This window comes from Malaclemys terrapin, chromosome 2 (assembly GCF_027887155.1).
Source record: "Malaclemys terrapin pileata isolate rMalTer1 chromosome 2, rMalTer1.hap1, whole genome shotgun sequence".
In the NCBI taxonomy this organism is placed as follows: domain Eukaryota; kingdom Metazoa; phylum Chordata; order Testudines; family Emydidae; genus Malaclemys; species Malaclemys terrapin.
In genome coordinates, this window is record NC_071506.1 from 821906 (window position 1) to 834117 (window position 12212).

General features: G+C 56.4%; 1 protein-coding gene across 1 annotated transcript in view; it reads right to left on the reverse strand.

Annotated features, from left to right (window-relative positions):
• Positions 1-12212, reverse strand: part of EPPK1 (epiplakin 1) — a 28048-nt gene continuing 15836 nt past the window's right edge. Inside the window, 1 exon segment of the mRNA XM_054018937.1 lies at positions 1-12212. This exon segment is cut by the window's right edge and continues 15836 nt beyond it. Coding sequence (XP_053874912.1) covers positions 1393-12212 — 10820 coding nt within the window. The 3' untranslated portion in view covers positions 1-1392.

The following is a 12212-nucleotide window of genomic DNA, read 5'->3' on the forward strand; positions in this document are numbered from 1 at the left end:
TGCAGGTTTTGAAAGATTCCCTTTATTGAGTCAGGAGAGCTAGTCAGCGCCTGGGCACCCCCTGTAACAAACCCCAGTGCAGGAAACATTTCTTCCAGGCAAGTGCGGCACATGGAGCCTCCAGCAGGCATAGAACATTGGCAAAGCGAGCTCAAGAGTTGGAAGGAGAAGAGGAGCTGAAATGCCCTGTCAGAGGGGAAAGGCCCTTTTACTTCTGGCTGCGCCACTGAAAAGTGCATGTTGCAAACCCAAGTTTTATTTATTTTGTTAATGGAGATATCCCATCTCCTAGAACTGGAAGGGACCTTGAAAGGTCATCGAATCCAGCCCCCTGCCTTTGCTAGCAGGACCAAGTACTGATTTTGCCCCAGATCCCTAAGTGGCCCCCTCAAGGATTGAACTCACAGCCCTGGGTTTAGCAGGCTAATGCTCAAACCACTGAGCTATCCCTCCCCGCCTAAAGTTTGAGTAAACAAACCCTTATGAAAATACGCCACGCGATTCCTCAGCTCCTGGCTAGATTCCATAGACCTCAGCTCAAGGGCAGCTGTCAGGGAGGAAGGGGGACTTTGAAAACAATATACTACTGTGTTTGTGAGTAAGTCTAGTGCTTGTAACGGGAGGCACACAATATCCCCAGCTACAGACTCACATAGTATTAGATCGCTCAGGGAGGATTGCACTTGGAGAAACTAAATCTAATCGACTAGAATAGTGCAGGCCAATGCTGTGAAGCCGTCTGCTGCTCAACTCTGCTAGTGCCCCACACTCCCCCCGAAGTCCCCATGGTCTTCCAGTTCTGGCCCCCACCCAGCTCTGCTGATACTCCTTGATCCAGATCTACAGTCTCCCCCTGCCACTCCAATCCAGGGCGAGCCCACCCATGTGCCTCAACTCTGACCTGCAGAAACTTTGGAATTCCGGTTCTAGAACTATCCTGAGCAGAAACTGTAAAGAGAAGACCCAGCCACTTCCTCCCTTACCGCAGGCTGCACTGAGCGCTTTTCCTTCCCACAATGCGCTGTTTGGTGCAGGAGCGTCACAGGCATTGCACGTTACCCTGAGATTCCCTACGGTTATTCTGTACGATTCCCGCATGACCCAGAGCATTGGACGATATCAGGGACCCAATATCCCTGACAACATGGGAGACAAATAACATATCATTCCACAGCAAGCAGCTAGTGGACAGACCAGGGTAAAAGGGGGTGATAATACAGAGAAGAATCACTAAGATCTTCGTTCTGCAAAGCACGCTGGGAACTTCACCACACCATCAGAGGGACAGAATTCTGGTGCTCACAGAGACAGAATGAGTGGAGACAAAGGGATGAAAAGTGCTATTTGCAAAACAAAACAAAACTGGGATCAGAGTGATAAAATGAAATATAATTAGTCCATCCCCACCTTCAGCAAACAGAGCCCCGTGTCTGGGTCTGGGACGCATCTGCTGAGGAGCTGCATGTAGGTGAGGTTCTCGTGAGTGTTGGGGTCGAAGAAGCCCTTGGTGTCGTCGCTGGGGTCAGAGAGAATGCGGTTCATCTCTTCGTCGAAGTAGCCCCGCTTGTAAGCCACCACCACGGGGAGGCGGTGACTGTGCACGGGGTCGATGATGCCGCCGGTGGCGATCTGGGCCTCCAGCAGGCGGATGCCGTGGTCTTTGACTATCAGGTCTTTCTTCATGGCCTGGAAGAGGGAGATCTTGTTGCCCGTGTAGGGGTCAGTGTAGCCGGTCACTGCTCTCTCTGCAGAGAGCAGCTTCTCGTGAATCTCACTGCCCACCAGGCCGGCGGAGACGGCTTCATCGACGGACAGCTTCTCGTTCTTCAGCGGGTCAGTGATAAAGCCGCTGGCAGCCTGCGCCTCCAGCAGCACCAGCGCGGTGCCCGGCCTCAGAATGCCCTTCCCCATGGCCTGGTAGATGCTCATCTTCTCTGTCTTGGACGGGTCCGTGTTGGACGGCACCAGGACTCCGGCAATGCAGCTAGTTCCTTCCAGGTATCTCTTTACGGAATCCATTTCCGTGATCTCCTGCACCGTCTTGGTGCCCTGGGTGAGTTCAGTCAGCGTGTCCTGGTCAATAATGTCAGAGCTGAACAGCTCTGAGGCAGTCACCTGCCTCCTGAGGCCTGAGAACTTCACTTTGCTGCTTCTCTCTTCTGTCTGCTCAACGATGGTGGTGAGGATTCTGACCAGCTCCTCCAGAGTCACGGTCCCCGCTCTGTACTTCTCCAGGAGCTCCTGCCTTTTCTCTTCCGAGAGGTATTTGGAGAAGAGAAGTTCCCACACGGAGACCTTTCGCCCTTGGAACTCGCCGACCGATACGTCGACGGTCGCGAGCCGGAGAGTCTTTTCCGCTTGTTGGTCCTGTGGAGAAGGGGCGCTGGCAGCTCTCCCGGATGTTCTCTCCTCTCGGCAGGGGCCTTCCACCCCGCTGGGCTGTTTGCCGCTCTTTTTCTCTGTCTCGGTGATGATGGTGGTGAGGACGGTTATCATTTCTTGAATGGTTAGCGTCCCTGCTTTGTACTTCTTCAGAAGCTCTTGTCTTTTCTCTTCAAGGACGTATTTGGAGAAGAGCAGATCCCACACAGAGACCTTTCGCCCTTGGAACTCGCCCCCAGGCCCGTCGACTGTCGTAGTCTTTAAGGCCTTTTCCCGTTTTTCATCTCTCTGCGAATGGGCAGCCTCGGCCTTCTGTGACGTTGCCCGTTGCGTGCTCGGACTTTTCACGGGCCTGGGCTCTCGGCTGCTCTTTTGCTCTGCCTCGGTGATGAGGGTGGTGATGATGGTTGTCATTTCCTGAATGGTTAGCGTCCCCGCTTTGTACTTCTTCAGAAGCTCCTGCCTTTTCTGGTCAGGGACGTATCTGGAGAAGAGAAGCTCCCACACGGTCACCTTCTGCCCCTGGAAGAGTCCCACGCTGACGGTGGCAGGGGCAGACTGTAAGCAGGTTCGTGTTTTTTCATCTAGCTGGAAGAGCACGGAGCCTTTGTGCATCAGCTGAAGCATCAGGAGCCCCGTGTCTGGGTCTGGGACGCATCTGCTGAGGAGCTGCATGTAGGTGAGGTTCTCGTGAGTGTTGGGGTCGAAGAAGCCCTTGGTGTCGTCGCTGGGGTCAGAGAGGATGCGGTTCATCTCTTCGTCGAAGTAGCCCCGCTTGTAAGCCACCTCCACGGGGAGGCGGTGACTGTGCACGGGGTCGATGATGCCGCCGGTGGCGATCTGGGCCTCCAGCAGGCGGATGCCGTGGTCTTTGACTATCAGGTCTTTCTTCATGGCCTGGAAGAGGGAGATCTTGTTGCCCGTGTAGGGGTCAGTGTAGCCGGTCACTGCTCTCTCTGCAGAGAGCAGCTTCTCGTGAATCTCACTGCCCACCAGGCCGGCGGAGACGGCTTCATCGACGGACAGCTTCTCGTTCTTCAGCGGGTCAGTGATAAAGCCGCTGGCAGCCTGCGCCTCCAGCAGCACCAGCGCGGTGCCCGGCCTCAGAATGCCCTTCCTCATGGCCTGGTAGATGCTCATCTTCTCTGTCTTGGACGGGTCCGTGTTGGACGGCACCAGGACTCCGGCAATGCAGCTAGTTCCTTCCAGGTATCTCTTTACGGAATCCATTTCCGTGATCTCCTGCACCGTCTTGGTGCCCTGAGTGAGTTCAGTCAGCGTGTCCTGGTCAATAATGTCAGAGCTGAACAGCTCTGAGGCAGTCACCTGCCTCCTGAGGCCTCAGAACTTCACTTTGCTGCTTCTCTCTTCTGTCTGCTCAACGATGGTGGTGAGGATTCTGACCAGCTCCTCCAGAGTCACGGTCCCCGCTCTGTACTTCTCCAGGAGCTCCTGCCTTTTCTCTTCCGAGAGGTATTTGGAGAAGAGAAGTTCCCACACGGAGACCTTTCGCCCTTGGAACTCGCCGACCGATACGTCGACGGTCGCGAGCCGGAAAGTCTTTTCCGCTTGTTGGTCCTGTGGAGAAGGGGCGCTGGCAGCTCTCCCGGATGATCTCTCCTCTCGGCAGGGGCCTTCCACCCCGCTGGGCTGTTTGCCGCTCTTTTTCTCTGTCTCGGTGATGATGGTGGTGAGGACGGTTATCATTTCTTGAATGGTTAGCGTCCCTGCTTTGTACTTCTTCAGAAGCTCTTGTCTTTTCTCTTCAAGGACGTATTTGGAGAAGAGCAGATCCCACACAGAGACCTTTCGCCCTTGGAACTCGCCCCCCGGCCCGTCGACTGTCGTAGTCTTTAAGGCCTTTTCCCGTTTTTCATCTCTCTGCGAATGGGCAGCCTCGGCCTTCTGTGACGTTGCCCGTTGCGTGCTCGGACTTTTCACGGGCCTGGGCTCTCGGCTGCTCTTTTGCTCTGCCTCGGTGATGAGGGTGGTGATGATGGTTGTCATTTCCTGAATGGTTAGCGTCCCCGCTTTGTACTTCTTCAGAAGCTCCTGCCTTTTCTGGTCAGGGACGTATCTGGAGAAGAGAAGCTCCCACACGGTCACCTTCTGCCCCTGGAAGAGTCCCACGCTGACGGTGGCAGGGGCAGACTGTAAGCAGGTTCGTGTTTTTTCATCTAGCTGGAAGAGCACGGAGCCTTTGTGCATCAGCTGAAGCATCAGGAGCCCCGTGTCTGGGTCTGGGACGCATCTGCTGAGGAGCTGCATGTAGGTGAGGTTCTCGTGAGTGTTGGGGTCGAAGAAGCCCTTGGTGTCGTCGCTGGGGTCAGAGAGGATGCGGTTCATCTCTTCGTCGAAGTAGCCCCGCTTGTAAGCCACCTCCACGGGGAGGCGGTGACTGTGCACGGGGTCGATGATGCCGCCGGTGGCGATCTGGGCCTCCAGCAGGCGGATGCCGTGGTCTTTGACTATCAGGTCTTTCTTCATGGCCTGGAAGAGGGAGATCTTGTTGCCCGTGTAGGGGTCAGTGTAGCCGGTCACTGCTCTCTCTGCAGAGAGCAGCTTCTCGTGAATCTCACTGCCCACCAGGCCGGCGGAGACGGCTTCATCGACGGACAGCTTCTCGTTCTTCAGCGGGTCAGTGATAAAGCCGCTGGCAGCCTGCGCCTCCAGCAGCACCAGCGCGGTGCCCGGCCTCAGAATGCCCTTCCTCATGGCCTGGTAGATGCTCATCTTCTCTGTCTTGGACGGGTCCGTGTTGGACGGCACCAGGACTCCGGCAATGCAGCTAGTTCCTTCCAGGTATCTCTTTACGGAATCCATTTCCGTGATCTCCTGCACCGTCTTGGTGCCCTGGGTGAGTTCAGTCAGCGTGTCCTGGTCAATAATGTCAGAGCTGAACAGCTCTGAGGCAGTCACCTGCCTCCTGAGGCCTGAGAACTTCACTTTGCTGCTTCTCTCTTCTGTCTGCTCAACGATGGTGGTGAGGATTCTGACCAGCTCCTCCAGAGTCACGGTCCCCGCTCTGTACTTCTCCAGGAGCTCCTGCCTTTTCTCTTCCGAGAGGTATTTGGAGAAGAGAAGTTCCCACACGGAGACCTTTCGCCCTTGGAACTCGCCGACCGATACGTCGACGGTCGCGAGCCGGAGAGTCTTTTCCGCTTGTTGGTCCTGTGGAGAAGGGGCGCTGGCAGCTCTCCCGGATGTTCTCTCCTCTCGGCAGGGGCCTTCCACCCCGCTGGGCTGTTTGCCGCTCTTTTTCTCTGTCTCGGTGATGATGGTGGTGAGGACGGTTATCATTTCTTGAATGGTTAGCGTCCCTGCTTTGTACTTCTTCAGAAGCTCTTGTCTTTTCTCTTCAAGGACGTATTTGGAGAAGAGCAGATCCCACACAGAGACCTTTCGCCCTTGGAACTCGCCCCCCGGCCCGTCGACTGTCGTAGTCTTTAAGGCCTTTTCCCGTTTTTCATCTCTCTGCGAATGGGCAGCCTCGGCCTTCTGTGACGTTGCCCGTTGCGTGCTCGGACTTTTCACGGGCCTGGGCTCTCGGCTGCTCTTTTGCTCTGCCTCGGTGATGAGGGTGGTGATGATGGTTGTCATTTCCTGAATGGTTAGCGTCCCCGCTTTGTACTTCTTCAGAAGCTCCTGCCTTTTCTGGTCAGGGACGTATCTGGAGAAGAGAAGCTCCCACACGGTCACCTTCTGCCCCTGGAAGAGTCCCACGCTGACGGTGGCAGGGGCAGACTGTAAGCAGGTTCGTGTTTTTTCATCTAGCTGGAAGAGCACGGAGCCTTTGTGCATCAGCTGAAGCATCAGGAGCCCCGTGTCTGGGTCTGGGACGCATCTGCTGAGGAGCTGCATGTAGGTGAGGTTCTCGTGAGTGTTGGGGTCGAAGAAGCCCTTGGTGTCGTCGCTGGGGTCAGAGAGGATGCGGTTCATCTCTTCGTCGAAGTAGCCCCGCTTGTAAGCCACCTCCACGGGGAGGCGGTGACTGTGCACGGGGTCGATGATGCCGCCGGTGGCGATCTGGGCCTCCAGCAGGCGGATGCCATGGTCTTTGACTATCAGGTCTTTCTTCATGGCCTGGAAGAGGGAGATCTTGTTGCCCGTGTAGGGGTCAGTGTAGCCGGTCACTGCTCTCTCTGCAGAGAGCAGCTTCTCGTGAATCTCACTGCCCACCAGGCCGGCGGAGACGGCTTCATCGACGGACAGCTTCTCGTTCTTCAGCGGGTCAGTGATAAAGCCGCTGGCAGCCTGCGCCTCCAGCAGCACCAGCGCGGTGCCCGGCCTCAGAATGCCCTTCCTCATGGCCTGGTAGATGCTCATCTTCTCTGTCTTGGACGGGTCCGTGTTGGACGGCACCAGGACTCCGGCAATGCAGCTAGTTCCTTCCAGGTATCTCTTTACGGAATCCATTTCCGTGATCTCCTGCACCGTCTTGGTGCCCTGAGTGAGTTCAGTCAGCGTGTCCTGGTCAATAATGTCAGAGCTGAACAGCTCTGAGGCAGTCACCTGCCTCCTGAGGCCTGAGAACTTCACTTTGCTGCTTCTCTCTTCTGTCTGCTCAACGATGGTGGTGAGGATTCTGACCAGCTCCTCCAGAGTCACGGTCCCCGCTCTGTACTTCTCCAGGAGCTCCTGCCTTTTCTCTTCCGAGAGGTATTTGGAGAAGAGAAGTTCCCACACGGAGACCTTTCGCCCTTGGAACTCGCCGACCGATACGTCGACGGTCGCGAGCCGGAGAGTCTTTTCCGCTTGTTGGTCCTGTGGAGAAGGGGCGCTGGCAGCTCTCCCGGATGTTCTCTCCTCTCGGCAGGGGCCTTCCACCCCGCTGGGCTGTTTGCCGCTCTTTTTCTCTGTCTCGGTGATGATGGTGGTGAGGACGGTTATCATTTCTTGAATGGTTAGCGTCCCTGCTTTGTACTTCTTCAGAAGCTCTTGTCTTTTCTCTTCAAGGACGTATTTGGAGAAGAGCAGATCCCACACAGAGACCTTTCGCCCTTGGAACTCGCCCCCCGGCCCGTCGACTGTCGTAGTCTTTAAGGCCTTTTCCCGTTTTTCATCTCTCTGCGAATGGGCAGCCTCGGCCTTCTGTGACGTTGCCCGTTGCGTGCTCGGACTTTTCACGGGCCTGGGCTCTCGGCTGCTCTTTTGCTCTGCCTCGGTGATGAGGGTGGTGATGATGGTTGTCATTTCCTGAATGGTTAGCGTCCCCGCTTTGTACTTCTTCAGAAGCTCCTGCCTTTTCTGGTCAGGGACGTATCTGGAGAAGAGAAGCTCCCACACGGTCACCTTCTGCCCCTGGAAGAGTCCCACGCTGACGGTGGCAGGGGCAGACTGTAAGCAGGTTCGTGTTTTTTCATCTAGCTGGAAGAGCACGGAGCCTTTGTGCATCAGCTGAAGCATCAGGAGCCCCGTGTCTGGGTCTGGGACGCATCTGCTGAGGAGCTGCATGTAGGTGAGGTTCTCGTGAGTGTTGGGGTCGAAGAAGCCCTTGGTGTCGTCGCTGGGGTCAGAGAGGATGCGGTTCATCTCTTCGTCGAAGTAGCCCCGCTTGTAAGCCACCTCCACGGGGAGGCGGTGACTGTGCACGGGGTCGATGATGCCGCCGGTGGCGATCTGGGCCTCCAGCAGGCGGATGCCATGGTCTTTGACTATCAGGTCTTTCTTCATGGCCTGGAAGAGGGAGATCTTGTTGCCCGTGTAGGGGTCAGTGTAGCCGGTCACTGCTCTCTCTGCAGAGAGCAGCTTCTCGTGAATCTCACTGCCCACCAGGCCGGCGGAGACGGCTTCATCGACGGACAGCTTCTCGTTCTTCAGCGGGTCAGTGATAAAGCCGCTGGCAGCCTGCGCCTCCAGCAGCACCAGCGCGGTGCCCGGCCTCAGAATGCCCTTCCTCATGGCCTGGTAGATGCTCATCTTCTCTGTCTTGGACGGGTCCGTGTTGGACGGCACCAGGACTCCGGCAATGCAGCTAGTTCCTTCCAGGTATCTCTTTACGGAATCCATTTCCGTGATCTCCTGCACCGTCTTGGTGCCCTGAGTGAGTTCAGTCAGCGTGTCCTGGTCAATAATGTCAGAGCTGAACAGCTCTGAGGCAGTCACCTGCCTCCTGAGGCCTGAGAACTTCACTTTGCTGCTTCTCTCTTCTGTCTGCTCAACGATGGTGGTGAGGATTCTGACCAGCTCCTCCAGAGTCACGGTCCCCGCTCTGTACTTCTCCAGGAGCTCCTGCCTTTTCTCTTCCGAGAGGTATTTGGAGAAGAGAAGTTCCCACACGGAGACCTTTCGCCCTTGGAACTCGCCGACCGATACGTCGACGGTCGCGAGCCGGAGAGTCTTTTCCGCTTGTTGGTCCTGTGGAGAAGGGGCGCTGGCAGCTCTCCCGGATGTTCTCTCCTCTCGGCAGGGGCCTTCCACCCCGCTGGGCTGTTTGCCGCTCTTTTTCTCTGTCTCGGTGATGATGGTGGTGAGGACGGTTATCATTTCTTGAATGGTTAGCGTCCCTGCTTTGTACTTCTTCAGAAGCTCTTGTCTTTTCTCTTCAAGGACGTATTTGGAGAAGAGCAGATCCCACACAGAGACCTTTCGCCCTTGGAACTCGCCCCCCGGCCCGTCGACTGTCGTAGTCTTTAAGGCCTTTTCCCATTTTTCATCTCTCTGCGAATGGGCAGCCTCGGCCTTCTGTGACGTTGCCCGTTGCGTGCTCGGACTTTTCACGGGCCTGGGCTCTCGGCTGCTCTTTTGCTCTGCCTCGGTGATGAGGGTGGTGATGATGGTTGTCATTTCCTGAATGGTTAGCGTCCCCGCTTTGTACTTCTTCAGAAGCTCCTGCCTTTTCTGGTCAGGGACGTATCTGGAGAAGAGAAGCTCCCACACGGTCACCTTCTGCCCCTGGAAGAGTCCCACGCTGACGGTGGCAGGGGCAGACTGTAAGCAGGTTTGTGTTTTTTCATCTAGCTGGAAGAGCACGGAGCCTTTGTGCATCAGCTGAAGCATCAGGAGCCCCGTGTCTGGGTCTGGGACGCATCTGCTGAGGAGCTGCATGTAGGTGAGGTTCTCGTGAGTGTTGGGGTCGAAGAAGCCCTTGGTGTCGTCGCTGGGGTCAGAGAGGATGCGGTTCATCTCTTCGTCGAAGTAGCCCCGCTTGTAAGCCACCTCCACGGGGAGGCGGTGACTGTGCACGGGGTCGATGATGCCGCCGGTGGCGATCTGGGCCTCCAGCAGGCGGATGCCGTGGTCTTTGACTATCAGGTCTTTCTTCATGGCCTGGAAGAGGGAGATCTTGTTGCCCGTGTAGGGGTCAGTGTAGCCGATCACTGCTCTCTCTGCAGAGAGCAGCTTCTCGTGAATCTCACTGCCCACCAGGCCAGCGGAGACGGCTTCATCGACGGACAGCTTCTCGTTCTTCAGCGGGTTAGTGATAAAGCCGCTGGCAGCCTGCGCCTCCAGCAGCACCAGCGCGGTGCCCGGCCTCAGAATGCCCTTCCTCATGGCCTGGTAGATGCTCATCTTCTCTGTCTTGGACGGGTCCGTGTTGGACGGCACCAGGACTCCGGCAATGCAGCTAGTTCCTTCCAGGTATCTCTTTACGGAATCCATTTCCGTGATCTCCTGCACCGTCTTGGTGCCCTGGGTGAGTTCAGTCAGCGTGTCCTGGTCAATAATGTCAGAGCTGAACAGCTCTGAGGCAGTCACCTGCCTCCTGAGGCCTGAGAACTTCACTTTGCTGCTTCTCTCTTCTGTCTGCTCAACGATGGTGGTGAGGATTCTGACCAGCTCCTCCAGAGTCACGGTCCCCGCTCTGTACTTCTCCAGGAGCTCCTGCCTTTTCTCTTCCGAGAGGTATTTGGAGAAGAGAAGTTCCCACACGGAGACCTTTCGCCCTTGGAACTCGCCGACCGATACGTCGACGGTCGCGAGCCGGAGAGTCTTTTCCGCTTGTTGGTCCTGTGGAGAAGGGGCGCTGGCAGCTCTCCCGGATGTTCTCTCCTCTCGGCAGGGGCCTTCCACCCCGCTGGGCTGTTTGCCGCTCTTTTTCTCTGTCTCGGTGATGATGGTGGTGAGGACGGTTATCATTTCTTGAATGGTTAGCGTCCCTCCTTTGTACTTCTTCAGAAGCTCTTGTCTTTTCTCTTCAAGGACGTATTTGGAGAAGAGCAGATCCCACACAGAGACCTTTCGCCCTTGGAACTCGCCCCCCGGCCCGTCGACTGTCGTAGTCTTTAAGGCCTTTTCCCGTTTTTCATCTCTCTGCGAATGGGCAGCCTCGGCCTTCTGTGACGTTGCCCGTTGCGTGCTCGGACTTTTCACGGGCCTGGGCTCTCGGCTGCTCTTTTGCTCTGCCTCGGTGATGAGGGTGGTGATGATGGTTGTCATTTCCTGAATGGTTAGCGTCCCCGCTTTGTACTTCTTCAGAAGCTCCTGCCTTTTCTGGTCAGGGACGTATCTGGAGAAGAGAAGCTCCCACACGGTCACCTTCTGCCCCTGGAAGAGTCCCACGCTGACGGTGGCAGGGGCAGACTGTAAGCAGGTTTGTGTTTTTTCATCTAGCTGGAAGAGCACGGAGCCTTTGTGCATCAGCTGAAGCATCAGGAGCCCCGTGTCTGGGTCTGGGACGCATCTGCTGAGGAGCTGCATGTAGGTGAGGTTCTCGTGAGTGTTGGGGTCGAAGAAGCCCTTGGTGTCGTCGCTGGGGTCAGAGAGGATGCGGTTCATCTCTTCGTCGAAGTAGCCCCGCTTGTAAGCCACCTCCACGGGGAGGCGGTGACTGTGCACGGGGTCGATGATGCCGCCGGTGGCGATCTGGGCCTCCAGCAGGCGGATGCCGTGGTCTTTGACTATCAGGTCTTTCTTCATGGCCTGGAAGAGGGAGATCTTGTTGCCCGTGTAGGGGTCAGTGTAGCCGATCACTGCTCTCTCTGCAGAGAGCAGCTTCTCGTGAATCTCACTGCCCACCAGGCCAGCGGAGACGGCTTCATCGACGGACAGCTTCTCGTTCTTCAGCGGGTTACTGATAAAGCCGCTGGCAGCCTGCGCCTCCAGCAGCACCAGCGCGGTGCCCGGCCTCAGAATGCCCTTCCTCATGGCCTGGTAGATGCTCATCTTCTCTGTCTTGGACGGGTCCGTGTTGGACGGCACCAGGACTCCGGCAATGCAGCTAGTTCCTTCCAGGTATCTCTTTACGGAATCCAATTCCGTGATCTCCTGCACCGTCTTGGTGCCCTGGGTGAGTTCAGTCAGCGTGTCCTGGTCAATAATGTCAGAGCTGAACAGCTCTGAGGCAGTCACCTGCCTCCTGAGGCCTGAGAACTTCACTTTGCTGCTTCTCTCTTCTGTCTGCTCAACGATGGTGGTGAGGATTCTGACCAGCTCCTCCAGAGTCACGGTCCCCGCTCTGTACTTCTCCAGGAGCTCCTGCCTTTTCTCTTCCGAGAGGTATTTGGAGAAGAGAAGTTCCCACACGGAGACCTTTCGCCCTTGGAACTCGCCGATCGATACGTCGACGGTCGCGAGCCGGAGAGTCTTTTCCGCTTGTTGGTCCTGTGGAGAAGGGGCGCTGGCAGCTCTCCCGGATGTTCTCTCCTCTCGGCAGGGGCCTTCCACCCCGCTGGGCTGTTTGCCGCTCTTTTTCTCTGTCTCGGTGATGATGGTGGTGAGGACGGTTATCATTTCTTGAATGGTTAGCGTCCCTGCTTTGTACTTCTTCAGAAGCTCTTGTCTTTTCTCTTCAAGGACGTATTTGGAGAAGAGCAGATCCCACACAGAGACCTTTCGCCCTTGGAACTCGCCCCCCGGCCCGTCGACTGTCGTAGTCTTTAAGGCCTTTT